General features: G+C 41.7%; 1 protein-coding gene across 1 annotated transcript; it reads left to right on the forward strand.

Moving 5' to 3' along the window:
- The first annotated feature begins 8,147 nt into the window (after window positions 1-8,147).
- LOC129827470 (desumoylating isopeptidase 1-like) lies at window positions 8,148-11,420 on the forward strand. The gene is made up of 6 exons (XM_055888363.1): window positions 8,148-8,741; window positions 9,182-9,203; window positions 9,357-9,426; window positions 9,628-9,737; window positions 9,888-10,010; window positions 10,114-11,420. The coding sequence occupies exons 1-6, from the start codon at window positions 8,648-8,650 to the stop codon at window positions 10,199-10,201; spliced, it is 507 nt and encodes a 168-aa protein (XP_055744338.1). The 5' UTR covers window positions 8,148-8,647; the 3' UTR covers window positions 10,202-11,420.
- Window positions 11,421-27,985: the final 16,565 nt, after the last annotated feature.

The following is a 27,985-nucleotide window of genomic DNA, read 5'->3' on the forward strand; positions in this document are numbered from 1 at the left end:
GGAAAATACGTTTTGAACGGTCATCCAACTCGGAATTCCAAGTCGGGAAATCAGGCCTCTTTCTAGAGCTCTGCCCTGAAGATCACTAACATCATGATTAGACCTTGCTTTTTTCTGAGTTCCCAGTTGTCTTGAAAGCACCATAAATCCAGAGATTGCCAGACTTCGATGATAAAATTTGCCCATGAAGGACTGCCGCGCCACCTTCCTGTTCAAGTGAGCACAGCACAACAAGGTGAGACATTTTTTTATTGTGCTGCATAAATTGTGTAATATGCCAGGGATATATGTATACTGTAGCTAAGAAAATAATACTAAGCGTATGTTGTGTAGTAAGCTGTTAGTAGACTATGTGCCTCACCCTAATAATTTGGTCACTTTTCCTCTCATAATTTAGCCTACTGTTCTGATCTGTTGGTGCACATGTAGCCTATAGCCTGTTTTAGAGAAAGGTCATCATCAAATATTGTAAGACCTTTCATTGTCTGCTTATATGCCCCCTTTATATGCTTATATGCCCCCTGACTTGGAATACTGTAAGAATGTCCCATGTTCTGAATTCTGTCACTGTACATTTCAAAAGTGCTGAATAAATAATAAATAAATAAATAAATAGTACCCGCAAAACACCAGTCTCAACATCAACAGTGAAGAGGCGACTCCGGGATGCTGGACTTCTAGGCAGAGTTGCAAAGAAAAAGCCATATCCCAGACTGGCCAATAAAAATAAAAGATTAAGATGGGCAAAAGAATACAGACACTGGACAGAGGAACTCTGCCTAAAAAGCCAGCATCCCGGAGTTGCCTCTTCAATGTTGACGTTGAGACTGGTGTTTTGCGGGTACTATTTAATGAAGCTGCCAGTTGAGGACTTGTGAAGCATCTGTTTCTCAAACTAGACACTGTAATGTACTTGTCCTCTTGCTCAGATGTGCACCGGGGCCTCCCACTCCTCTTTCTATTTTGGTTAGAGCCAGTTTGACCTGTTCTGTGAAGGGAGTAGTAAACAGCGTTCTACGAGATCTTCAGTTTCTTGGCAATTTCTCGCATGGAATAGCCAACATTTCTCAGAACAAGAATAGACTGACAAGTTTCAGAAGAAAGTTCTTTGTTTCTGGACATTTTGAGCCTGTAATCGAACCCACAAATGCTGATGCTCCAGATACTCAACTAGTCTAAAGCCCAGATTTATTGCTTCTTTAATCAGGACAACAATTTTGAGCTGTGCTAATATAATTGCAAAAGGGTTTTCTAATGATCAATTAGCCTTTTAAAATTATAAACTTGGATTAACTAACACAACGTGCCATTGGAACACAGGAGTGATGGCCTACGCCTATGTAGATATTCCATAAAAAAATCTGCCGTTTCCAGCTACAATGGTCATTTACAATATTAACAATGTCTACACTGTTTTCCGATCAATTTGATGTTATTTTAATGGACAAAAAAGGTGCTTTTCTTTCAAAAACAAGGACATTGCTAAGTGTCCCCAAACTTTTGAACGGTAGCATATGTTTTCTTTAAAGGCAGTAAATGAGGCTGAATGACCTGTTTTGCTGCCAGACAAGGATCATCTGATAGCCAGGTGTAGCAGTGGTAAGGTGTTGGGACTGCTGTTGGTACAGCTTTATGTAGGCGCTAACAGTTTGTGGGCACCGTTTGTCACCGTTATGGTCCAATTAATGTATTGTTTAGTGTTGTGTAGTGGCTTTGCTGGCATGCATCTAAAACATTTTTTTTTTTGTTTATCCCACCAAGATGTATATGCTAAAATCGCCACTGATAACACAGATAACATACACAGTAGCACTATTGGGTATAGAAGCCAATATCCACAAGCTGCCAATCCACAAGGCCCCAGTTCAGCTAAAATAGACCTATGCAAATGCAATGAACAGTAAACAAATGCATACACACACCCACACACCAGCACACATGCACGGATGCAGTGTTTACCTTCGGTTGACATGGCTTAAATCCCAGAGTTATGATGATTGGCTGATTGAAATTCTTCACTGTAATTTGTATGTGGGCCTCTGGGAGACTTCACTCACCTCTAGTAGATGTCCTCACAGCTCCCTCCCTGCCCTGAAAGTGTTATAGATCTGTAAGCATAGGCCCCATTGATACAAGTACAATATATGACAAGGAGTAGTGACGCTGCCCAGTGACCCAAGACTACCAGACAAGCTCACTTTGAGGCAAGCAACACTGAACCATGTGTTCCGGACGACTGTGTAATCTCACTCTCCGTAGCCGATGTGAGTAAGAATAGATGAACAGATTAACATTCGAAAGGCTGCAGGGCCAGACGAAATACCAGGACTCGCACTCAGAGCATGCGCTGACCAGCTGGCAAGTGTCTTCACTGACATTTTCAACCTATCCCTGACCCGGTCTCTAATACCAACTTGTTTCAAGCAGACCACCATATTCATGTGCCTAAGAATGTTAATGTAACCGGCCTAAGTGACTATCGCCTTGTAGCAATCACATCTATAGCCATGAAATGCTTTAACAGGCTGGTCATGGCTCACATCAACACCATCATCCCAGACACCCTGGACCAACTCCAATTCGCATTCTGCCCCAACAGATCCACAGATGACGCAATCTCTATTGCACTCCACACTGCCCTCACCCACCTACAGCTCAGCATTCAACACCATAGTCCCCTCCAAGCTCATCACTAAGCTCAGGACCCTGGGACTGAACACCTTCCTCTGCAACTGGATCCTGGACTTCCTGACGGGCCGGCCCCAGGCGGTGATGGTAGGCAACAACACATCCGCCACGCTGACCATCAAATCAAATGTGCACCGAATACAACTGTTATAGACTTTACAGTGAAATGCTTGCGTACAAACATTTCCCAATGATGCAGAGTAAACTAAATAAATAATATTAACCAACACAAGACGAATAAAATAAAATACACAAGAATGGAGCTATATACAGGGAGTACCAGTACCAGATCATTGTGCAGAGATACGAGGTACTTACGGTAGATATGTACATGAAGGCAGGGTAAAGTGACTAGGCAACCGAATAGATAATAATACGAGAACAGAGTAGCAAATAAAGAACAGAGTAGCAGGAGCAAATGATGAGTGTAAAAGTGTGTGTGAACGTATGTATGTTTGTTTGTGTTGTGTTGTGTCGTCATGTGCGTGTGTGTCATTTCTGTTTGAGTGCGTGCGTATGTAGTGTTTGAATGTGTGAGCATAGCCACGGGAAGTAGGGGTGCTGAGGGTGTTGCAGCACCCGGGTCCCCCTGCACCCTTTTTTGTTGTTGTACAAAAGTAGGGCACTGGGCCTTTACTAGTCCTGTATTAGCCGGACCAATATAACCATCTGTAGCGCAGGCAATTCACAGCACCATCCACCACCAAACATCTTCCTGCGGCTATGCATATGGGAGATTTGTGTGGGAGTGACAGTGTAGTGTGTGTAAGTGAGTGTGTATATGACGTGTATATAAAGTCCAGTGAATGTGCGTAGGGTCAGTGCAAGATAGTCAGCCAACAACATGGGGGCCCCTCAGGGGTGCGTACCTAGTCCCCTCCTGTACTCCCTGTTCACCCACGACTGTGAGGCCCCACAGAACTCCAACACCCTCATCAAGTTTGCTGACAACAGGACGGTGGTAGGACTGATAGAAGATAACGATGAGGCAGCCTATAGGGAGGAGGTCAGAGACCTGGCAGTGTGGCGCCAGGACAACAACCTCTACCTCATTATCAGCAAGACAAATGAGCTGATCGTAGACTACAGGAAACGGAAGGGCGAGCACGTCCCCATCCACATTGATGGGTCTGAAGTGGAGCGGGTCCAGAGCTTCAAGTTCCTCTGTGTCCACATCACTAAGGAATTAACATGGTTCATACACACCCACACAGTTGAGAAGTGGTCACGACATCGCCTCTTCCCCTTCAGGAGGCTGAAAAGATTTGGTATGGGCCCTGAAATCCTCAAAAAGCTCAACAGCTGCACCTTTGAAAGCATCTTGACTGGCTGCATCACCGCTTGTTACGGCAACTGCAAGGCAGCCGACTGCAAGGCGCTACAGAAGGTGGTAAGTATGGCCCAGTACATCACTGGGGCCAAGCTCCCTGCAATCTAGGACCTCTATACCAGGCGGTGTCAGAGGAAGGCCCAAAAAATTGTAAATAACTCCCAAGCAATAGACTGTTGTCTCTGCTACCGCATGGCAAGCGGTACCAGTGCACCAAGTCTGGAACCAGCAGGATCCTAAACAGCTTCTACCCCAAGCCATCAGAATGCTAAACAAGACTGATAAATAGCTAATCAAATGGATAACCAGAGTACTGCATTGACCATTTTCTACACTGACTCTCTTGTACTGACTATGCACACACACTGGACTCTACCCACACATTCACATATACTTACACTGACACCCCAACATACACACACTACATATGCCCACACATGCTTCCACATGCATACTGACTCCACACACACACACACACACACACACACACACACACACACACACACACACACACACACACACACACACACACACACACACACACACACACACACACACACACACACACACACACACACACACACACACACACACACACACTACTGTCTTATCTATCCTGTTGCCTAGTCACTTTACCATTACCTATATTTACAGTACATAGCTACCTCAATTACCTTGTTCCCCTGAACATCAACTCGGTAGCGGTACTTATTTTTTTAAACTCTGCATTGTTGGAAAAGGACCAGTATATAGTCTAAACCTGTTGTTTATGAAGCATGTGACAAATACAATTAGATGTTAGGTTTGATTTTATTCTCTATTGGGGAAGCCCCAAGCTGTATTCCACTTTTGTCCCGGGCTTTGCCCCATTGTTGAAACGCCTACATACCCCTTCCACAGCCTCCTCTCTGCACCTGGGTCTCTTGCATAATCGACCATCTCCAGATGTCATGGTAACTGTTTCCAAGGTGACCAATAAAAAGCAAAAGGATGTGTTGGTAAATCAACCTCTCTACTTTAACCTTTGAACTTTGCTAGAGCATAACAAAATTACTGTTTTTATCGTTCCAAAATTGATAATACATGATACCCTGATTGTTGCGTTGATTGTTCTACTGGACTGAACATGTAAATGAAAACAGGCAGGACACACATACGCATGACTCATGCAAGTACAAGCGAATGTATGCACACACACAAACACAGTGCTGTATTGGCACTCCTATTAAAATCTATAAGTATCTTGTAAATCAAAATATTAATTTTGTGATGTAGTATAACACTGATATACAGCATTGTTCAATCACAGGTTCCAATTTGACTTATGGGCTGGCTGTGAGCAGTCTCTTTTCAAGAGTGAGTAAATTTACATCGCAAATCTTTAAGTGGTCTAAACAGTCGACGCGAACAGAGCCGACGGAGTCCTTTTGTGTCACTCTCTACGTAGTCTATGTACATTTATGTGTCTGCATTTTTGGAACGCGATACAAACGGACCTTGGTCGGATCCGTTTGCGTAGACTGTGTAGAGCCCTTTACAGTGGGTATCATAAGTATTCACTTAAGAGACTGTCCCTAATCTACCTGGTCGTGCTGCCGCTCCAGTTTGAACTGTTCTGCCTGCGGCTATGGAACCCTGACCTGTTCACCGGACGTGCTACCTTGTCCCGGACCTGCTGTTTTTGACTCTCTCTCTCTAACGCACCTGCTGTCTCTAACTCTGAATGATCGGCTATGAAAAGCCAACTGACATTTACTCCTGAGGTGCTGACCTGTTGCACCCTCTACAACCACTGTGATTATTATTATTTGACCCTGCTGGTCATCTATGAACGTTTGAACATCTTGGCCATGTACTGTTATAATCTCCACCTGGCACAGCCAGAAGAGGACTGGCCACCCCTCAGAGCCTGGTTCCTCTCTAGGTTTCTTCCTAGTTTCCTCCCTTTCTAGGGAGTTTTTCCTAGCCACCGTGCTTCTACGTCTGCATTGCTTGCTGTTTGGGGTTTTAGGCTGGGTTTCTGTATAGCACTTTGTGACATCGGCTGATGTAAAAAAAACTTTATAAATAAATTTGATTGATTTATTGATTCACCCTCCTTGTTTTTTTCAGTTTGTTGCGTTACAAATTTTGATTGAAATATATTTCATTGTGTGATGTTATTTTTGTCATTGATCTATACAAAATACTTGATCATTTCAAAGTGAAAAGAAAATTTAAATGTAAAACAATTAAATAACTAAAATATAGTCGTTGCATAAGTATTCCGCACCTTTGTTTAGGCAAGCCTAAATTAGTTCAGGAGTAAAATGTACATGGACTCATGAAATAATAGGGGTTGACGTGATTTTTTAATGACTAACCCTTTCTCTGTCCCCCATACAACATCTGTAAGGTTAAGTATTGAATTTCAAGCACAGATTCAACTACAAAGACCAGGGAGCTTTTCAAAAGCCTCATAACGAAGGGCAGTGATTGGTAGATGGGTAACAACAACAAATCAGACATTGAATATCTCTTTAAGCATGCTGTGGATTATATATTAAACCACCCAGATACATTCGTCCTTCTGAACTGAGCTGCAGGACAGTAAGGATACTGATCAGGGACATCACCATTAGGCCATTGGTAATTTTAAGACAGCTACAGAGTTCAACGGCTGTGATGGGAGAAAACTGAAAATGGATAAACAACTTTGTAGTGTCTCCACAAAAATGACCTAAATGACAGAGTGAAAAGAAGAATACAAATTTACAGAATACAAATGTTCCAAAACATCCATCCTGTAAGCATTGCTAAAGTACGACAAAGGAATACAATTTTGGCCTAAATGCAAAGTCTTATGTTTGTGGCAAATCCAACACATCACTGAGTAACTGCCTCCTTATTTCCAAGCATGATGGTGGCTGCATCATGGTATGGGTATGCTTGACATAGGCAAAGACTGGGGAGTAGCTCCAGTCTGCTTTACACTAGACACTGGGAGAGTAATGTACCTTTCACAGGACAATAACCTAAAACACAAGGCCAAATCTACACTAGAGTTGTTTACCAAGAAGACAGTGGCCAAGTTACAGTTTTGACTTAAATCTGTTTGAAAATCTATGGCAACACTTGAAAATCTATGGCACAGCTTGAACAATTTAGAAAATAATGGGCACATGTTGCACAATTCAGGTGTGCAAAGCTCTTAGAGACTTACCTAATAAGCCTCACAGCTGTGATCACTGCCAGAAGTTTTTCTATCATGTATGGACTCAGGGGGTGAATACTTAATTGAGATACAGTAAATTAGTGTTTTATTTGTCATTAATAAAACATTTAAAAATTGATTTTTCTTCCACTTTGACATTACAGAGTACTTTGTGTAGATCGTTGACAAACAAATTACAATTAAATCCATTTTTATTCCAATTTGTAACACAATAAAATCTGAAGAAATCCAAGGGGGTGAATACTTATGATATGTGACAATAACCTTCAGACACTTAGTTAGTGAGTAAACCTGTGGGTGAACAATGTGGGAGTGAACTACAAGCTCCTGATGGATCCATACCGAATATGTAGAGGGTTTTGTTATGCCAACCAAAAGTATACAAATGTAAAAATAGTTTTATGAGACACTTGTTAGAACCCTTATCTCACCTGTCAAACCTTGTGAAGTCTTGAAATGCAATCAATGTTGGTTTTGCTGTCCAATTCCATGATTGATGGCCACAAGACTGCAATCACTATGCCCTTGGATCTGAAGCTTGAAGACTCAAGTGCAACAATAATACACACAGAAATATGGGTGTATTGTATTTACTTGCTTTAGACTTGGTGGAGGACAATCACACCATCCCCAACTAACCTTTGCACTATGCAGACGAATGAAGATGCTGATACACTTTCACCTCATAATAGCTAGCCCATTACTAAAGGCTGCCTTGATTTTGGTTGGGGTAAGTCTTACATGTTGATGGTGTTTGAAGATAGGGCTAAGACTTCGTGAACTTTGTCATGAGTGTAGAAAGGTACGATGTTGTTCAAGTAAACAAACAGGTTAAAAGCAGCAAAATGAGATTCAGCACCATGGACAGCGGCGGGAATAGGAAATCCGAAATTCAGCACCTTGACAGTGGAGAGCGACTGTCTCGCGCAATGGTCACTCCCCAGTCCACACTGGGTGATTCCCATTTAATAGGCTAAAAAGACTATTGATGTTCAGATGCGAGGAGCTGTAGTTGGGGATTTGATAGAGAATATCATGCAAATGCTTTTCTTTTAATAACAGAGACATTCTACCACAGAACCTCTACAGTGCTATGTGGACGCATGGAGGCGCTGATGCACTACCATGCCCATGAGATGCCAATCTGCAATTTTATGGGGGACAACTGTCTCTGGCAGCCAGGGTACTTGTAGATTGTAATCAGACATCTAAATATCTAACGCCATAGGTACAACGTTCAGGTAATTTAGCTGATAATATAATATCGTGACATTTTTCAGTAGACGGCAACCTTGCAAAACCAGCGAATCAGCAGTCAGTAGAAAGGCAAGTTAACCGCAAGATAGCTAACGTTACTGTTAGCTTAGCTTAGCTAGCTAACATAAACACAAACACATATTTGGGGGTTTAACGTAATGGATAAAAATGACACAACAACATACAGTGTACAACTGTATATATACGACCTGTCAAGAGGAATGGCTCGCAATCTCAGCCCAATCATGTTAGGTAAGTGAAGCTCAGTCTCGACAATTTCCCCAGATAGTGAAGCTGTGTAGCTATAGTAGCTAGCTGCCGGTTGAGATTGATTGAGCACGTCGGCAAGCCTTTGATCCAGTTGATGGCTAGCTAACTAGCTGGGTAGGCCAACATTACTCTTGCAATGCATCATTTTTTGTTTGTTATTAACTTGCTAGCTAGTTCGCTACAACCTGCCAATTGAACTAAGTTTGAGCTTTGTTTATACAGTATAGCCTAGCTAATTAAAGGCTTATTCTTCAGAATTTCAGCTCAACAATATTGCAACGTTTACGTTAGCTAAAACCCTAGCTACACACAAGACAAGAGTGAAACCGGTTTGTGCGAGCGTGATTGACATGCATGCTCATCAGCAGCGTCAAGCCTCGGTCACATACATATATATATATTTTTTTTTTAATGTGTTACAGGAAAACAACTTGATGGCATCTGGTAAGAATTCTCCCACCTATAATTTTGTGACAATACAATTTATCCACACAACTTTGTCTTTAGTGTCACTGCAATTCTTCGAAGGATTATTTTCATGTCCATATTGTAACTATCCATTACTGTACACTCAGTCTTGTGTTTCAATTCTCACAGGCACTCAGCCATTGTGGTTTATGGAGACGAGTTCTACTTTGGAGGAGTGGGTATTTCCAGCTGCTCACCGGTAAGCCTAAAATTATGTATTGGCTAATATCCTTGTAATATTTGCTAAGACCTATTTCAGTGTGCCCTCTACTCTTTATCATAGGTTTGCACTAGCTGACAGTATGACCTTCAAAGAGGAGGGAAGTTTAACGCATCAGATATACAGAGAAGTTTTGGGGGTTGGTGTTTTGTAGGATAATATGGACTTGATGTGTTTTAGGGGGGAACAATGCTTGGTTCCCCAGACACTGTGGTGGAATTGGGAAGCACAGAGGTGACAGAGGAGATCTTCATGGACTACCTGTCCTCGCTAGGAGAGAACACCTACAGGTGTGTGTGTATGTGTCACAAAAAAAGTGTTGTTTTTGGGTAACTCACCTCATACACCACCACCTTGGTGGACACATCAGCCATGAACACAACATAGCAGTGATAGCTGATTTAGATCTGAGATTGCTTTCTGTTCTTATTCTTCCATAGAGGCGACAAGTATAGGTTGTTTGAGCACAACTGTAACACCTTCACTAATGAGGTGGCCCAGTTCTTAACAGGCCGGAAGATCCCTTCTTACATCACAGACCTGCCCTCCGAAGTGCTCTCCACGTGAGTCTACATACTTAGTAGCTGAGCGACAGATACTAGTAATGCATTACGGACTTGTGTACCTCTCTGACCCTCTGCCCTGTTCCTCTGTCTAACCATTTAGACCCTTTGGTCAGATACTCCGGCCTATACTGGACTCCATCCACATCGCTCCTCCTGGGGGGAACATCATCAACGGTCGCCACAGCTAAACTGCCTGAACTGCACACAGTAGTATTTAGATATGTTCTAATTTACATTTTCAAAATGGAGGTGGGTTATTGACGAAACCGTGGAGGGTGAATCTCAGTGAGTCTAGTCAGTCACACTGCTTGTGTACTGTGTATGCTTGGTTTTAGTATGATTGTTTTGTAACGCCCCACCAGCAATGCTCTCGCCTTTTGTATGTTTAAAAAAATGTCGATCCAGTTTTTGTTTACGGACCTTCCTTATTGCCTCTAATGGTATGATCCTGATCTGAGGGAAAGTTGCACAACATTAACTTTCTCACAAATCTTCCAATAGCATCAATATGATTTATAAGAAGGTTGGCGTGTATCTCAAGTCAGGGTTTCAGCATGACTTCCAATGATCTACTCCACCTTCCACCAGATGGTGTGTGCTATATACACCTCTATGCCTTCACCTCTCTCACCTTAGTGTTAATGATGCTGATAGTGTGATATGAAGGATGAATGCTGAAGTGCACAAAATCTGCATTAGTTCTCTGGATGAAGAAACAGACCATGCGTATCTTGTATGTGTTTGAAGTAATCTCAGAAATGTAATTTATTATGAAAAGGTTTGTACAATTTTGGGGTCAAGTGTGGGATCAAATCATACATATTCTTGTATAATTTTCATTGGGCCAGTGGGAGCAATAACTCTTCACATATCTATACTTATTAGACTAGGCATGAAACGTAAAGTCCTCTTATTAAATGCACGTATTCACTGCAATTCCTAGTACTGGTTAACTATTGCATCATTCAGTAGAACAGTACAGTAAACTATATCTTCTGTAAAAGACAGCATGTCTGGTATCGCATCAGACAGGTAATTACAGCATAGCATGTCTCAAATGCCATGGTGACACTATCTCTTCATAAAAAGAATGACTCCACCAATAGGTACTTATATGTTTTAGTGAAAGAGACAAGGCCCTTCACCTTGGTATGTTGCTCACGTAACCACCTTTAACAATAAACCTGACCAATGAAATGTATTGTACACCTCATCCTTATTTGTAGTTTTATTTATTTCAGGATCAGTTGCTGGCTGCTAAATGTAATGATATATTTCAGTAGATATTTATGAATACTATATTAGTTATGTATGGTTATATATGTATGGATGATATTGTTTTTGCACATTGTTTGCTTGTTGCTTTGAAATTGTATCTATAAATAAAGCCATTCACTACAAATGTTACTATGTGCGCAGTTCTGCGAAAGTGTCTGTGTTGCTCTTCCAGTGTTAGGCATGCAAAGTATTGGTCCCTCAAGCTGGATTTGAAACATGTTTTTGATTCATTAAAGGAACTACAGTTCATTAGATAAAGGGTCTCCATATTCTATCTAAAGCACAATTTTAGACTGACCTCTTCCTGTTATGATGCTGATTAGATGTTGCCGTTCACACGGCTGTTGTCAGCAGGACCAACCCCATCACTAGTAATCATGTGAAGGATAAATTGTCCAAACAAACTTCAGCGTACTTGCAGTGACATTGACTGAAGCATCATTTGCCCAGTCTACTGTCACAGTGTGTTAGAGGACAAAGTCTTCAGTCATACTTTTTGCATTCTTGTTATGTTTGTGTCATAACATAATAGTTGTTCTGTTGTCATGTTCCTGTCTCTAAGTGTTAGTAAAACTTTATATGAAAGTACAGCTGTCAACAAGATTGCGTTTAAATCTGCTTCTTATCTGAACCTAGAAATCCACAGTTCAGTGGAATGACAAAGCATTAATGGTTTATTATTATTTTCATGCAGAATATGGGTGATATTATGTAGAAAATGTTGTTGGGGAAACTACAAGTCATGATCTAATAGTCCGTGTTTTATTACCTCATTGCTCCATCCTTGTAAGAGCTGAAGACACACAACGCGCCCATGGATAATTCAAGCGCATGTGAAGAGAGAGCACTTAGGCTGTGCTTTGGTGACAGACCTGACAAGACAAACATCACCATGTTTGCATTTTGGGAACACAAAAGTAGGTATGAGGCTTGGTGCTGTTCTGGGGAAGGCTACCTTGAGGTGCTATGGCTATTTATCTTCACCTCAATACCCCCATCTCTGCTCTCTACACCAACTTCTTAGACTGGTGTCGGAAATGGTGGGGGGGGGGGGGGGTTGTTAACATGGCACTACCTCCGTGAGAGAGACTCTGAGTCACACTCACCCTCCCGAGTGACAAACCGTTATATGACAGACCTTTTTTATTTATTTCCTTTAATGTGACTCAAAGGGGTCTTGGACGAGTATCTAAAGGGATGGAAGGTGGTGACGAAGAGGCAACTCTAGGTAAACACCACCTACAGTGGTTGGAGTTGGAGTTCTGGTCATGAATCTATTCTAGGAGGAGCCACCGTAATAGGAACCTGACTTGGACTGCCACATTTGCATAAGTACATATAGGTGTTGCTAGTTAATATTCTGTGTGTGAGGACAGACGCTGGGAGACGAGAAGCAAGTACAGGGAGTGAATATTTAATAAATGACAGACATGAAACAAAACACAGACAGCGTCTGGACAAGGGAAACATAACGACATTAATGCTGACACGGGGTTCAAACTGAGGAATAGACAGATATAGAGGAGGCAATCAATAAGTGTTAGAGTACAGGTGAGTTCAATGAAGCGCTGATGTGCGTAACGATGGTGACAGGTGTGCGTAATGATGGGCAGCCTGGCCCCCTCGAGCACCAGAGAGGGGGAGCGGGAGCGGGTGTGACACTGTGGTAATAGTTAATACAAAATAAGGATTCATAATTAAAACCTCAGGTCAAGTAATTTGAGTTTGCAGATTGCCCTAATACATTTAGGATTAATTAACTCAAACCCAAGGTTAGGATTTTAATTAAAAGTAACACACACACACACACACACACACACACACACACACACACACACACACACACACACACACACACACACACACACACACACACACACACACACACACACACTACTCCTAAAATACTGCTTGTTCCTGCAGCTATGCATTTCACATTGAAGGATTAAAAAACGGATAAAATTACACTGTTGCACAATACTACAGTATAGTACATGGCACTCTCTCCTGTAATACTTTGAATTTATAAACATTTTAATTGACCAAATCCAAGCACCCCATCACGCACGTGCTCCACCATGTAGCAATCACATTTAGTTTGATGTAATGTTTATACTGTCCAATCAAGCTTGTTTAAACATCTCTTCATCTATCTTAGGTGTCAGTTTGCATGACTGACAATTTTGTCACTCCGTCCTATATCCAACATCCAGGGATTTCCGTTTGGTTACCCTTCTCTCTTATCCCCACTTCACCAGTCCCCCTCCCCCCTCAGCAACACTGAGATACCTTATGTAATGAAACGCACTATATAAAATACAAATACAGTATTATTATTATTATTACCCATTTGTGTCCTCTCAAATCCAACATTCAATTTACGCTTTCTCTCACTGTGTGAGAGTTAAATTTAGTCTCAAAGAAATGTTGATTTTATCATGACAAAACAAACACTAATTGTTTAAATAGGAAGAACCTTGACTCTCCACTTCCTCTCTCTAACTTTCCACCTCAGGAAGCGCCCAGCTGTCAGGGTCACCATATGGGAGATCCCATGAGAAACAGACCTGCCTGACCTCAGAGTCTGAGTCATGACAGATACTCTAAAGTCCCATGCACCTGCATACATACATAAATATAGGCATCTTTGTCCTCTCCTCCTTCTGGTGGGTCCATCACTGAGCCATTTCCTGAAATGCCCTTGGGTTGTCCCATCCGGAGAATGTGTGTGTGTGTGTGTGTGTGTGTGTATGAGAGTGAATGAATGCTCTGTAATGGGAGCTCTGTGCAACCTCGCTGATGCCTTTAATAGTTGTGTTCATCAGATCATAAACGTTCTACCCTCTTGCAGCTACCTGCCTGTATAAATACTGTACAATGACTGTAATGGCTTGCTGCACAGTGCGCACATATACCCATGCACGAATGTATGCACACAGGCGATAAAGCACACACACTACAAATGTACTAGCACTTTGAGATTTGTGCTGTTACTCTTTTTTTCTTGGACAACATCCTGCTCTGATTACACGATTGGAAAGCATTGTATAAAAATGAGCTGGATTCAGGAAATGTCATCTTAAATCAGCCATAAATCCTCTTGTGACAGGGGGAATGGAAGCTTGTTGTGTGTAACATGGAGGGGCAATTGACAAAAATAATAATTGTGAAAACATTGTGAAAACAGAACAACAGGTTTGTCGTGTTATGCTCATTTTCCACCACAAAACACACAAAAAATCCCCCAAAAAGTAGAACCAGCTCACCTGCTTTTACAGTATTACTTGACTATTAGATGTTCAATGTTTCTTTAGAAACAATGATTTAAAAAGCAATAGTTTCACCATATTAAAACAAGAGGGTTGACCTTGAATAGTTTCACCATATTAAAACAAGAGGGTTGACCTTGAATAGTTTCACCATATTAAAACAAGAGGGTTGACTTTGAATAGTTTCACAATATTAAAACAAGAGGGTTGACCTTGAATAGTTTCACCATATTTAAACAAGAGGGTTGACCTTGAATAGTTTCACCATATTAAAACAAGAGGGTTGACCTTGAATAGTTTCACCATATTAAAACAAGAGGGTTGACTTTGAATAGTTTCACCATATTAAAACAAGAGGGTTGACCTTGAATAGTTTCACCATATTAAAACAAGAGGGTTGACCTTGAATAGTTTCACCATATTAAAACAAGAGGGTTGACCTTGAATAGTTTCACCATATTAAAACAAGAGGGTTGACCTTGAATAGTTTCACCATATTAAAACAAGAGGGTTGACCTTGAATAGTTTCACCATATTTAAAACAAGAGGGTTGACCTTGAATAGTTTCACCATATTAAAACAAGAGGGTTGACCTTGAAATGAGGGAAATTATTAAAAAAAATATATATAATAAATAATAATCTTCAGAAATGACTTTGTCAAAGCAACAAAATTACTCCGACTTTACAATGATGGTGAAAGCTTTGAGAAATCTTGGGGTTATGTGGGTTAAAATCTTACGAAAAGTCAGAGGATACACAGAGGGACATGTTCAAATACTCACTTTTGGAACTTTAGCAAGTCTTAATTCAAATAAAAATAATCTATCAGATTTATTGAAGTTTCCATGTGGTCTATATTAACAGACTTTTAAAATGCAATATTTGAGCACAATTTCTACTTAAAATATAAAAGGTACGCAAAGGGTACTCATTTCGTGGAACGACCCAACAGCAGTGGGCAAATCGATCTACAGCTATCTGCTTTGGCCGCTATCGCAATAACACAGAGCTTTACTCTGTACGACATGCTGAGTCCAGAGAGGTTATATACCATATCGCCAAAATGGAAGGCTCATGGCTCATACTTCACATGGAAAGATCTGTCGATGCCTCTGCTCATGTCAAAGAGCTGAAAGGCAATAGGTTCTGTAAGGCAGTGGTTCCATAATTTTTTTTTTGAAGGAACTCAGTCCGGCTTTCAACTTACTCTTGAAAGTAGAATAGTAGAATGCACAAGGTGCAATTCTCGAAATTGGGTAGTGCATCATTAGTTTTCCTCTTGTCAGTCACTGCACCTTAGAGAGCTACAGTGCATTCGAGAAAGTATTCAGACCCCTTGACTTTTTCCACATTTTGTTACGTTACAGCCATATTCTAAAATTGATTATATAATTTTTCCCCCTCATCAGATTTCCTTCAGACGTGACGCTTGGCATTCAGGCCAAAGAATTCCATCTTGGTTTCATCAGACCAGAGAATCTTGTTTCTCATGGTCTGAGAGTCCTTTAGGTGCCTTTTGGCAATCTCCAAGCGGGCTGTCATGTGCCTTTTACTGAGGAGGGTTTCCATCTGGCCACTTTACTATAAAGACCTGATTGGTTGAGTGCTGCAGAGATGGTTGTCCTTCTGGAAGATTTTCCCATCTCTACAGAGGAACTCTAGAGCTCTGTTAGAGTGACCTTCGGCTTCTTGGTCACCTCCCTGACCAAGGCCCTTCTCCCCCCGATTGCTCAGTTTGGCCGGGGTTGGCCAGCTCTAGGAAGAGTCTTAGTGGTTCCAAATGTCTTCCATTTAAGAATGAGGGATGCCACTGTGTTCTTGGGGATCTTCAAAGCTGCAGAAATGTTTTGGTACCCTTCCCCAGATCTGTGCCTCGACACAATCCTGTCTCGGAGCTCTATGGAGAATTCCTTCGACCTCTTGGCTTGGTTTTTGCTCTGACATGCACTGTCAACTGTGGGACCTTATATAGACAGGTGTGTGCCTTTCCAAATCATGTCCAATCAATTTAATATACCACAGGTGCACTCCAATCAAGTTGTAGAAACATCTCAAGGATGATGAATGGAAACAGGATGTACCTAAGCTTAATTTCAGGTCTCATAGCAAAGGGTCTGAATACTTAAATAAATATGGTATTTGCAAAAATTTGCTAAAACCTGTTTACACTTTGTCATTATGGGGTATTGTGTGTAGATTGCTGAGGGGAAAAATGTATGTAATCGATTTTAGAATAAGACTGTAACGTAACAAAATGTGGAAAAAGTCAAGGGGTCTGAATACATTCCGAAGGCACTGTATTTATAACTTGTCAGAAATGTCCAGATCAACTAGCCAATGTCAGCTAACGTTTTTTAGCTAGGTTTTTTAGCCCATCGATTTTGTAGTAACGTTCCCCAACACCAGAGGGGGCCTGGGTGAAAAAGTTGGGGAACCCCTGCACAAGACACATTACAAAACTAACACAGACCCTCTCTCTCGCTCTCTCTATCTGGCAGAACTAACATTCAGAAGGTATTCATATGCTTAATGGTGATGGGATTGACACACCAGCCTGTGTTTGTTTGTGAACAAATTAGTGTGTGGAATTTCCCCCTTGTTGACATGGCTAAAACCCTAGTCTTGAAAACCCGACCCTAGGCAACACAGTGACTTGGGTCTGGTTTCAATGGACTCTTTCCCGTCAATAAAATAAAAAATAGTAGCTAGCAAGATGGAGATCATGGAGGTTATTTTTAATGAGTGCATTCATTTCGCATCTACTTTCTTAATTAACTAAAACCACTGCAAAGGTTTTTTTGCTTAGAAACTTTGGTTTTGAATCGTGACATTCTGCCTCTTGATTTGTTGGGAGAGTCCCCGGGACATTTCTGCCCCTTATCGACTTAGGCAGTGACATAGTTCCTATCCAAAAAGAGTCCATCATTGAAACCAGACCCTAGTCACTGTGTTGCATAGTCACGGTGTTGCATAGTCACGGTGTTGCATAGTCACCCCTAGGTTCACTTGAAGTGGTGAGGGGAGGGGGACTTTAAGAATGGAGGGGTTTTATCCCGAACCTAGGCAACACGGTGACTATGCAACACAGTGACTATGCAACACGGTGACTATCCAACACGGTGACTATGCAACACAGTGACTAGGGTCTGGTTTCAATGATGGACTCTTTTTGGATAGAGGAACTATGTCACTGCCTAAGTCGATAAGGGAGAGAACCAGCTAGTTGAAATATGTCTGTTTAAAATTCCACTATGACACGCCATTTAGATAATACGATGAGTATGCTTGGCTGCCACTGGGTGGCGCTAGCTGAGAGCAGTTGTAATGGAGTGATCTCAAGACTATTGTATCTGAGCTTGATACAAGTAGTCCAGAATCACATAACACTCTTTATGGTTGCTATAGTGTTACTAAAGTTCATGCTTTCCATTACATCTCTCTTACTTTAATTTGAATGGAGGGAGAAGTGACATACTTTATGAAGTGATTATATTCACCCTTGTTTAATGGGTTGTGAGAGACACACAGGTTACAGAATATATTGATGCACACAGTACATCGTGGATCCGACATCAATTCATGTTCTCAACTTAGCGAATGGGAGCATCTGTAATAATCTTCCCTTTGTTCTGTTTTTGGGCAGATTGATGATGAGAGTTCCCTCAATGTCGCTCAAACGTTTCCCCCTGCATTGAATGTGAAGAGTATCAACACTGTGTTGCAGAACTGGTTCCTGACATGTCTTTCTCTCCCTGCATGACGGCGACACGGGAACCCAAGGGCAGCTGCTGACCTCTGTATCAACAACATTGTGCTTTCAGACACAAGAAACACCACAGCTGAAAATGATTAAACAAATTCAACAACCTCTCTCTCAACTTTAAAAAACATATGCATCCGACACAGTCACTCCATAGTGGTACCAATACCATTCCTGCTTTCTCTGTGGAGAGCTACAGGGTTTAACCACGCCTACAATCTGTGAGAATTCTTAATGAACTCGTTGACTGCAGTTCTGTATGACCTGAAGGACTTACGTGCAGAGGAGTTCTTTCTGATGAAGAAGGCAACTTCTGGCGGATCCAGCTGTGGCCAGGTCAGAGTGTGTCCTCAGCAGGGTTGTCGGGTCAGCATTTGTATGGGCTGATGGGTAGCGGAGCAGCGCGGTGCGTCTCAGTTTGAGAGAGGGGCATAACCCATAAAGGGAAGCTGACAGATGCCCGCTGTAAATAGGACATTAACTGGGTGACCTGAGAGAATGGGGAGTAAGGAAGAAGAACTAGACGAGAAGAACACAGAGTGAGTGGGAGAGAAAGAAATGCTTAGTGGGCATTTTCATGGAGCTTAAAACTGAGGGGAAGCAATCCCATAGTCTCTGTGCAAAAAGTAAACCAAAACATTTATTAACTATCTGTGTGTCAATGGACACCTGCAGGCTGTCCATAGTCAAACACTGTTAAAAGTTTTCCTGAGGTACTGGAGATGCTTTACTGGTGTTGAGTTTCTCTATACTCGATGAAAGGCTTTTGGCAGAGGACATAGATCTGAATGAATCCAGGATTTTAAATACACTGAATCAAAAAAAGATATTAGCAAGATATTTAATCTCCACCATTATTTAGCTCATAACCATAGCTTGTATGTGCTGAAACAAAACAGAGAAATGAGAAGGCCGGGGGAGAGAATGACATATCGGTTCAGTCAATAACTGAACTAGAAAAGCAAGGCAGGGGTATTGTCATGATACAACATGTTTAACTATTTTGATTACTCCAAATGAGTAGCCTTGAGTCAAAACGTGACAACAGAGAGCAAAAGAGAGTGAGAGAGAGAGAGAGAGAGAGTGATAGATATAGAGGAGATGAGGAATAAGTAGTGGGCCTATGGCTCAGACTTCAGGACGTCACTACCACTGAAGATACTACTGTTGTCAAATGTTGTTGTTTAAGTGGATCCAACCATTAAAAGAAAACCTGACCCCAAAACACTAACATGCTGGCAGGGAGGCAGGGAGGCAGTGAGATAATAAATGAGAACTCAAAACCAGGAGCGAGAGAGAGGGTGAGAGGAAGAAAAGAGACAGTCAGTCAGAGTTAGTTGTTCCACTTTTCATAGGAGCCTGAGCCGCTGTGTGTGGCCCTCGTTAGCTCTCCAGGGCCCTGGCAGCAGTGCTGGAATGGATGGATATATGGAGGGATGGATGGCGATGGGCTTGTTTTGTTGCTCTGTGCCCAGAGCTCTGTGGGCGCTCTGAGTGAACGGGAGGGCCCCCGAGCGAAGAGTGTACCAGAGACAGATCGGAATGCACGGCCTCGCACTCATCAGCCTCACCACAACATCAACACTTCATTCTCCACTCCCAATCTCCAAACATCTTAGCTCATCTCTACTAAAATACCATTTCACATCTCAGCCCTGACATACATTCACATTATACTGGATCTTATTCACTAATTAGACTATTAGTCTTATCTACACTGAAGCCACTTATAGTACTGTAGCCTTTTCCAACAGTTAATGACCAAAAGCGCCCTCTTTGACCTCATGGGTGGAATGGTATTAATATTTTTCAAAATTTCATCATTCATTAAGATAAAAATGTTTATGACAAAAATCCAGTGTTTCTATGTCAAAAGGTTTTGTTATAAACTCAGCAACAAAAAAAAAATGTCCTCTCACTGTCAACTGTGTTTATTTTCAGCAAACTTAACATGTGTAAATATTTGTATGAACATAACAAGACTCAACAACTGAGACATAAACTGAACAAGTTCCACAGACATACAGAAATGGAATAATGTGTCCCTGGACAAAGGGGGGGGGGGGGGGACTCATGGACTGTACCAGATTTGCCAGTTCTTGCTGTGAGATGTGACCCCACTCTTCCACCAAGGCACCTGCAAGTTCCCAGACATTTCTGGGGGGAGTGGCCCTAGCCCTCACCCTCCGATCCAACAGGTCCCAGACATGCTCAATGGGATTGAGATCAGGGCTCTTCGCTGGCCATGGCAGAACACTGACATTCCTGTCTTGCAGGAAATCACACACAGAACAAGCAGTATGGCTGGTGGCATTGTCATGCTGGAGGGTCATGTCAGGATGAGCCTGCAGGAAGGCTACCACATGAGAGAGGAGGATGTCTTACCTGTAACGCACAGCGTTGAAATTTCCTGCAATGACAACAAGCTCAGTCCGATGATGCTGTGACACACCTCCCCAGACCATGACAGACCCTCCACCTCCAAATCGATCACGCTCCAGAGTACAGGCCTCGGTGTAACGCTCATTCCTTTGACGATAAACGCGAATCCGACCATCACCCCTGGTGAGATAAAACCGCGACTCGTCAGTGAAGAGCACTTCATGCCAGTCCTGTCTGGTCCAGCGACGGTGGGTTTGTGCCCATAGGTGACGTTGTTGCCGGTGATGTCTGGTGAGGACGTGCCTTACAACAGGCCTACAAGCCCTCAGTCCAGCCTCTCTCAGCCTATTGCGGACAGTCTGGGCACTGATGGAGGGATTGTGCCTTCCCTGTGTAACTCGGGCAGTTGTTGTTGCCATCCTGTACCTGTCCCGCAGGTGTGATGTTCAGATGTACCGATCCTGTGCAGGTGTTGTTACACGTGGTCTGCCACTGCAAGGAAGATCAGCTGTTCGTCCTGTCTCCCTGTAGCGCTGTCTTAGGCGTCTCACAGTACGGACATTGCAATTTATTGCCCTGGCCAGATCTGCAGTATTCATGCCTCCTTGCAGCATGCCTAGGGCACGTTCACGCAGAACAGCAGGGAACCTGGTCATCTTTCTTTTGGTGTTTTTCAGGTCATAACTTAATTGCCTACCGTCTGTAAGCTGTTACTGTGTTAACGACCGTTCCACAGGTGTTCATGTTCATGAATTGTTTATGGTTCATCGAACAAGCATGGGTAACAGTGTTTAAACCCTTTACAATGAAGATCTGTGAAGTTATTTGGATTTTTACGAATAATCTTTGAAAGACAGGGTTCTGAAAAAGGGAAGTTTCTTTTTTGCTGAGTTTATTTCAGTTTTCTGTGATGTATGTAAAGTAATAGATTGGGATGCAAACTCAAAATTTAATACATTTAAACTCTACAGTTGAAGTCGGAAGAATACATGCATCTTAACCAAATATATTTAAACTCCTGACATTTAATCCTAGTAAAAATTCCCTTTCATAGATCAGTTAGGATCACCACTTTATTTTAAGAATGTGAAATGTCAGAATAATAGTAAAGAGAATGATTTATTTCAGCTTTTATTTCTTTCATCACATTCCCAGTGGGTCAGAAGTTTACATACACTCAATTAGTATTTGGTAGCATTGCCTTTAAATAGTTTAATTTGGATCAAACGTTTCGGGTAGCCTTCCACAAGCTTCCACAATAAGTTGGGTGAATTTTGGCCCATTCCTCCTGACAGAGCTGGTGTAACTGAGTCAGGTTTGTAGGCCTCCTTGCTCGCACAAGCTTTTTCAGTTCTGCTCACAAATGTTCTATGGCATTGAGGTCAGGGCTTTGTGATGTCCACTCCAATACCTTGACTTTGTTGTCCTTAAGCCATTTTGCCACTCCTTTGGAAGTATGCTTGGGGTCATTGTCCATTTGGAAGACGCATTTGCGACCAAGCTTTAACTTCCTGACTGATGTCTTGTGATGTTGCTTCATTATATCCACATCATTTTCCTTCCTCATCTATATGCCATCTATTTTGTGAAGTGCACCAGTCCCTCCTGCAGCAAAGCACCCCCACAACATGATGCTGCCACCCCCGTGCTTCACGGTTGGGATGGTGTTCGTCAGCTTGCAAGCTTCCCCCTTTCTCCTCCAAACATAACGATGGTCATTATGGCCAAACAGTTCCATTTTTGTTTCATCAGACGAGAGGACATGTCTCCAAAAAGTACAGTCTGTGTCCCCATGTGCAGTTGCAATCCGTAGTCTGGCTTTTTTATGGCGGTTTTGGAGCAGTGGCTTCTTCCTTGCTGAGCGGCCTTTCAGGTTATGTCGATATAGGACTCGTTTTACTGTAGATATAGATACTTTTGTACCTGTTTCCTCCAGCATCTTCACAAGGTCCTTTGCTGTTGTTCTGGGATTGATTTGCACTTTTCGCACCAAAGTACGTTCATCTCGAGGACATAGAACGCGTCTCCTTCCTGAGCGGTATGACGGCTGCGTGGTCCCATGGGGTTTATATTTGCGTACAATTTTTTGTACAGATGAACGTGGTAGCTTCAGGCGTTTGGAAATTGCTCTCAAGGATGAACCAGACTTGTGGAGGTCCACAATTTTTTTGAGGTCTTATGATTTTCCCATGATATCAAGCAAAGAGGCACTGAGTTTGAAGGTAGGCCTTGAAATATATCCACAGGTACACCTCCAATTGACTGAAATTATGTCAATTAGCCTATCAGAAGCTTCTAAAGCCATGACATAATTTTCTGGAATTTTCCAAGGTGTTTAAATGCACAAACTTATGACCCACTGGAAATGTGATGCAGTGAATTTTAAGTTAAATAATCGGTAAACAATTGATGGAAAAATGACTTGTGTCATGCTCAAAGTAATGTCCTAACCGACTTGCCAAAACTATACTTTATTAACAAGAAATTTGTGGAGTGGTTGAAAAACTAGTTTTAATGACTCCAACCTAAGTGTATGTAAACTTCTGACTTCAACTGTACATCTGACATGGTACAGTTGCCTTCTTTTTTTAAGCCCATAACCATGTGTGTGGGGTGTACACTTTTGATTCAAAGTACACTTGTTTAAGACTACCAAGAAACCCTCTGTGTGACCCTGTTTCAGCCCACTTCAGTAATTAACTACATGGTGCATACAAATCAGTGACACTACTACCACGTAACTCCCCAGTCTAAATGTTTTACGTTACATTTGACATTACAGTCAGATACAATGCAGTGTCCTTGGTTTGTTATCCTCTCTGTTTCTCCTATCCCAAGTTACTTAGGGCTACTTTGTAATGGCTCTCGTTGGTGGTATGAAGAGTGGACCAAGGTGCAGCATGGTAAGTGTTCATGATTCTTTTATATCAAAAACACTCAAACAAAATAACAAACGTGGAAACGAAAGCACACAGTTCTGTCAGGCAGAAACACTAAACAGAAAACATAAGTATGATCCCCAATCAGAGACAACGATAGACAGTTGTCTCTGATTGGGAACCACACTCAGCCAAAAACAAAGAAACAGAAAACATAGAATGCCCACCCAAATCACACCCTGACCTAACCAAATAGAGAAATAAAAAGGCTCTCTAAGGTCAGGGTGTGACCTACTTACATAACAGCAGATGTCGTATCCTTCCTTTAACCTGATGATGTGTCTCACCTACATCTACGTACCTTGGTGTGTAGGGAGTTGTTAAAGGGAGATAATTGTCAATATTTATTTAACACTATATTGTGGGGCACATACAGGTAATTAAGGAAACACTTGTGTGATTGAGGGATACAAAGTATATTGAAAGCAGGTACTTACATACAGGTGTGGTTCCTGAAATAAATAAGCAATTACAACATCCCATCATGCTTAGGGTCTTGTATAAAAATGCCCAATTGCCCATTATTTTGTCTACCACAGCTAGAAGAGATCTCAGTGATTTTGAAAGAGAGGTCTGGGAGATTCTGGAGTGTGCCTGAGACAGCGTTTTCCACCACCATCAACAAAACACCAAACAATGGAATTTCTCGTGGAGGAATGGTGTCATATCCCTCCAATAGAGCTCCAGACACTTGTAGAATCTATGCCAAGAAGCATTGAAGCTGTTCTGGTGGCCCTGTTAGGACACTTAATGTTGGTGTTTTTGTTATTAAGGGCTCCTGAGTGGCGCAGCGGTCTAAGGCACTGCATCTCAGTGCTAGAGGCATCACTACAGACCCTGGTTTGATTACAGGCTGTATCACAAACGGCCGTGATTGAGAGTCCCATAGGGCGGCGCACAATTAGCTCAGTGTCGTTAGGTTTTGGCTGGTGTAGGCCATCATTGTAAATAAGAATTTGTTCTTAATTGACTTGACTTGTTAAACAAAAGAGATGAATCTGTGGGATGTATTTTCAATAACCCACGTGTGACGAGAAAAAATATAATTTACTAAAATTGGTGCTTTACTGGCATAGGTTTACGTTTGATCCCACTGGGGACACACTGGTTGAATCATTGTTAACATAATTTGTCAAGATATTGTGACGTGGAAAATACACTACATGGCCAGAAGTATGTGAACACCCTTTCAAATTAGTGGATTTGGCTATTTCAGTCACACCCGTTGCTGACAGTGTATAATATCGAGCGCACAGCCATGCAATCTCCATAGACAAACACTGGCAGTAGAATGGCCCATATTGAAGAGTTCAGTGACTTTCATCGTGGCACAGTCATAGGATACCACCTTTCCAGCAAGTCCATTTGTCAAATTTCTGGCATGCTAGACCTTCCCTGGTCAACTGTAAGTCCTGTTATTGTGAAGTGGAAAAGTCTAGGAGCAACAACAGCTCAGCCGCGAAGTGGTAGGCCACACAAGCTCACAGAACAGGACCGACGAGCGCTGAAGCAAGGAGTGTGTAAAAATTGCCTGTCCTCGGTTGCAACACTCACTACCTAGTTCCAAACTGCTTCTGGAAGCAACGGCAACACAGTAACTGTTCGTAGGGAGCTTTATGAAATGGGTTTCCATGGCCGATCAGCCGCACAAAAGCCTAAGATCACCATGTGCAATGTCAAAGGGTCGGCTGGAGTGAAATAAAGTGCGCCACCATTGGACTCTGGAGCAGTGGAAACACGTTCTCTGGAGTGATGAATCACACTTCCCCATCTGGCAGTCCAACGGATGAATCTGGGTTTGGCAGATGCCAGGAGAATGCTGCCACCCCGAATGCATCGTGCCAACTGTAAAGTTTGGTGGAGGAGGAATAAGGGTCTGGGGCTGTTTTTCATGGTTCATTAGTTCCAGTGAAGGGAAATCTTAAAGCTACAGCATACAATGACATTCTGCACAATTCTGTGCTTCCAACTTTGTGGAAACAGTTTGGGAAAGGTCCTTTCCTGTTTCAGCATGACAATGTCCCTTTGCACAAAGCGAGGTCCATACGGAAATGGTTTGTTGAGACCGGTATGGAAGAACTTGACTGGCCTGCACAGAGCCCTGACCTCAACCCCATCGACACCTTTGGATGAATTGGAATGCCTACTGCGAGCCAGGGCTAATTGCCCAACGTCTGTGCCTGACCTCACTAATGCTCTTGTGGCTGAATGGAAGCAAGTCCCAGCATAATTGTTCCAACTTCTAATGGAAAGCCTTCCCAGAAGGCTGTTATAGTAGCAAAGGGCGGACTCCATATTAATGCCCATGATTTTGGAATGAGATGTTTGAGGAGCAGGCGTCCACATACTTTTGATCATGTAATGTATGTGGGTTTCTGGTAACAGATTTACAAGGCACAAGGCAATACTCCGTAAACTACAAATATTAATAGCTAAATATGGAAAATAAGAAACAGGATTTAAAAAACATATATATATATATATTTTTTGATGGCTATATATAATTCAAATCGAGGTGAGGGCGATGGAAATGCGTTTGGCGGTTGATCTACTTCTGTTCTGTAAATGGCACTGTGTGCTCTTTTCGAAGGATGGATCCCAGTCTCTTCACGGCTATGGGATACAGGGGGGTCGGGGGTGGTCTGCCGGGCATTGGGATGACAACCCAACTCAGGATGAGGAGGGCTTTTAGTGGGTGGAATATTGGGGACCAATTGGAGGTTTACTTAGTAGCAATGCAAATATCATGGTACAGCTATATAGACACTCAATCATCATGTTACTTTTTAATGGTATGTTTGCAAACATATATTTTGATGAATATAATTGAAAGTTGTGTCTCATTATGGTAAGTGGTGAAATGAGTACAGTCAGTTACAATTGTAATGGCCTAGCAGATAATAAGAAAAGATGATCAGTATTTACCTGGCTTAAAGAGAAGGAATATAATATCTATTGTTTACAGGAAACTCATTCAACAATTTTAGATGATGTTTTGTAGAAAAAGGACTGGGGGGGCGAAATATATTTTTCCCATTGGCAAATAAATTCAAAAGGGGCGATGGTTTTAATTAACAGTAATTTTGATCCAAATGTGCAAATTGTCCAAACAGATGATCAAGGTAGATGGATTATTGTAAATATGTTATTGGACAATAAACTAATATGGCTTATTAACCTATACGATCCAAATAATGATGATCCAAGCTTCTTTGAAAATATATATAAGAATTTATCAACTCTACAAGCATTATTATGGTGGGAGATTTTAATACGGTCTTAAATACCTCTATGGACCGGAAAGGAAATCACACTACAAACTATCACCCTCAGGCACTTAAGGAAATCCTGAATGTCATGGATATATTGGAATTAGTGGATATATGGAGACTTAAATACCCTGACCGAGTGAGATATACATGGCGGAGGCTTAATCAAGCTAGTCGTCTTGACTACTTTCTTATGTCATTCTCTCTGGCACCAAAAGTTTAAAAAGTGTTGATGGGGACAGGATGCGGTTGGATCACCACATAATTGGCATATATATTACTCTTACAGAATTTCCACATGGGCGAGGATATTGGAAATTTAATCAAAGCCTAGTAGATGATAAATTGTTTAGAACTAGGACAGAAGAATTTATAACTGACTTTTTCAGACATGACATAGGTACAGCAGATCCCCGTATTGTATGGGACACTTTGAAATGTGCCTTTAGAGGCCACGCAATTCAGTACTCATCTATAAAACAAAAGCAATTTAGATCAAAAGAGCCCATATTTACAAAGGAAATTAAAGGACTAACTGTACAGTTAGATAGCAATAAAAACTGTACCATAGATGCACAGAATAATTGAGAGGAAAAACAAAAACAAATGGAAGAACTTATTCAAGAAAGATCCAGTGTAATATATTATAAAAATAAAGCGAACTGGATGGAATATGGGGAAAAATGCACCAAATTCTTTTTAAATCTTCAACATAGAAATGCTACCAATTTTTTTTATTGAAACTTGTTACAAAGGATGGAGTCACGCATGATTCACCGAATGATATTTTGAAAGAGGAAGTAAAGTACTTTAATAATATGTTTTAATTTCAGTCTCCTCCATCTCCACTAACTGAAACTAATTGTATGGATTTTTTTCCTAATAATAATGTAAAATTAACATCTGTTCAGAAAGACTTATGTGAAGGCCAAATTACAGAGGATGAACTTCTTAATGCAATTGGGGCCTTTAAGGCTGGGAAAACTCCAGGGCTGGATGGCATACCAGTGGAAGTACACAAAACTTTTTTTGATATACTCAGAGTACCATTATTGGCATGTTTTAACCACTCC

The sequence above is a fragment of the Salvelinus fontinalis genome, chromosome 2 (assembly GCF_029448725.1).
Source record: "Salvelinus fontinalis isolate EN_2023a chromosome 2, ASM2944872v1, whole genome shotgun sequence".
In the NCBI taxonomy this organism is placed as follows: Eukaryota; Metazoa; Chordata; class Actinopteri; order Salmoniformes; family Salmonidae; genus Salvelinus; species Salvelinus fontinalis.

What these genes read in the sequence shown, in the direction of transcription:
- LOC129827470 (XM_055888363.1), top strand. Translation starts at nt 8,648, where the DNA reads ATGGATAAAAATGACACAACAACATACAGTGTACAACTGTATATATAC. An exon ending in TCTCAGCCCAATCATGTTAG is followed by an intron (nt 8,742 to 9,181) that starts GTAAGTGAAGCT and finishes AATGTGTTACAG; the next exon opens with GAAAACAACTTGATGGCATC. An exon ending in CCCTCCGAAGTGCTCTCCAC is followed by an intron (nt 10,011 to 10,113) that starts GTGAGTCTACAT and finishes CTAACCATTTAG; the next exon opens with ACCCTTTGGTCAGATACTCC.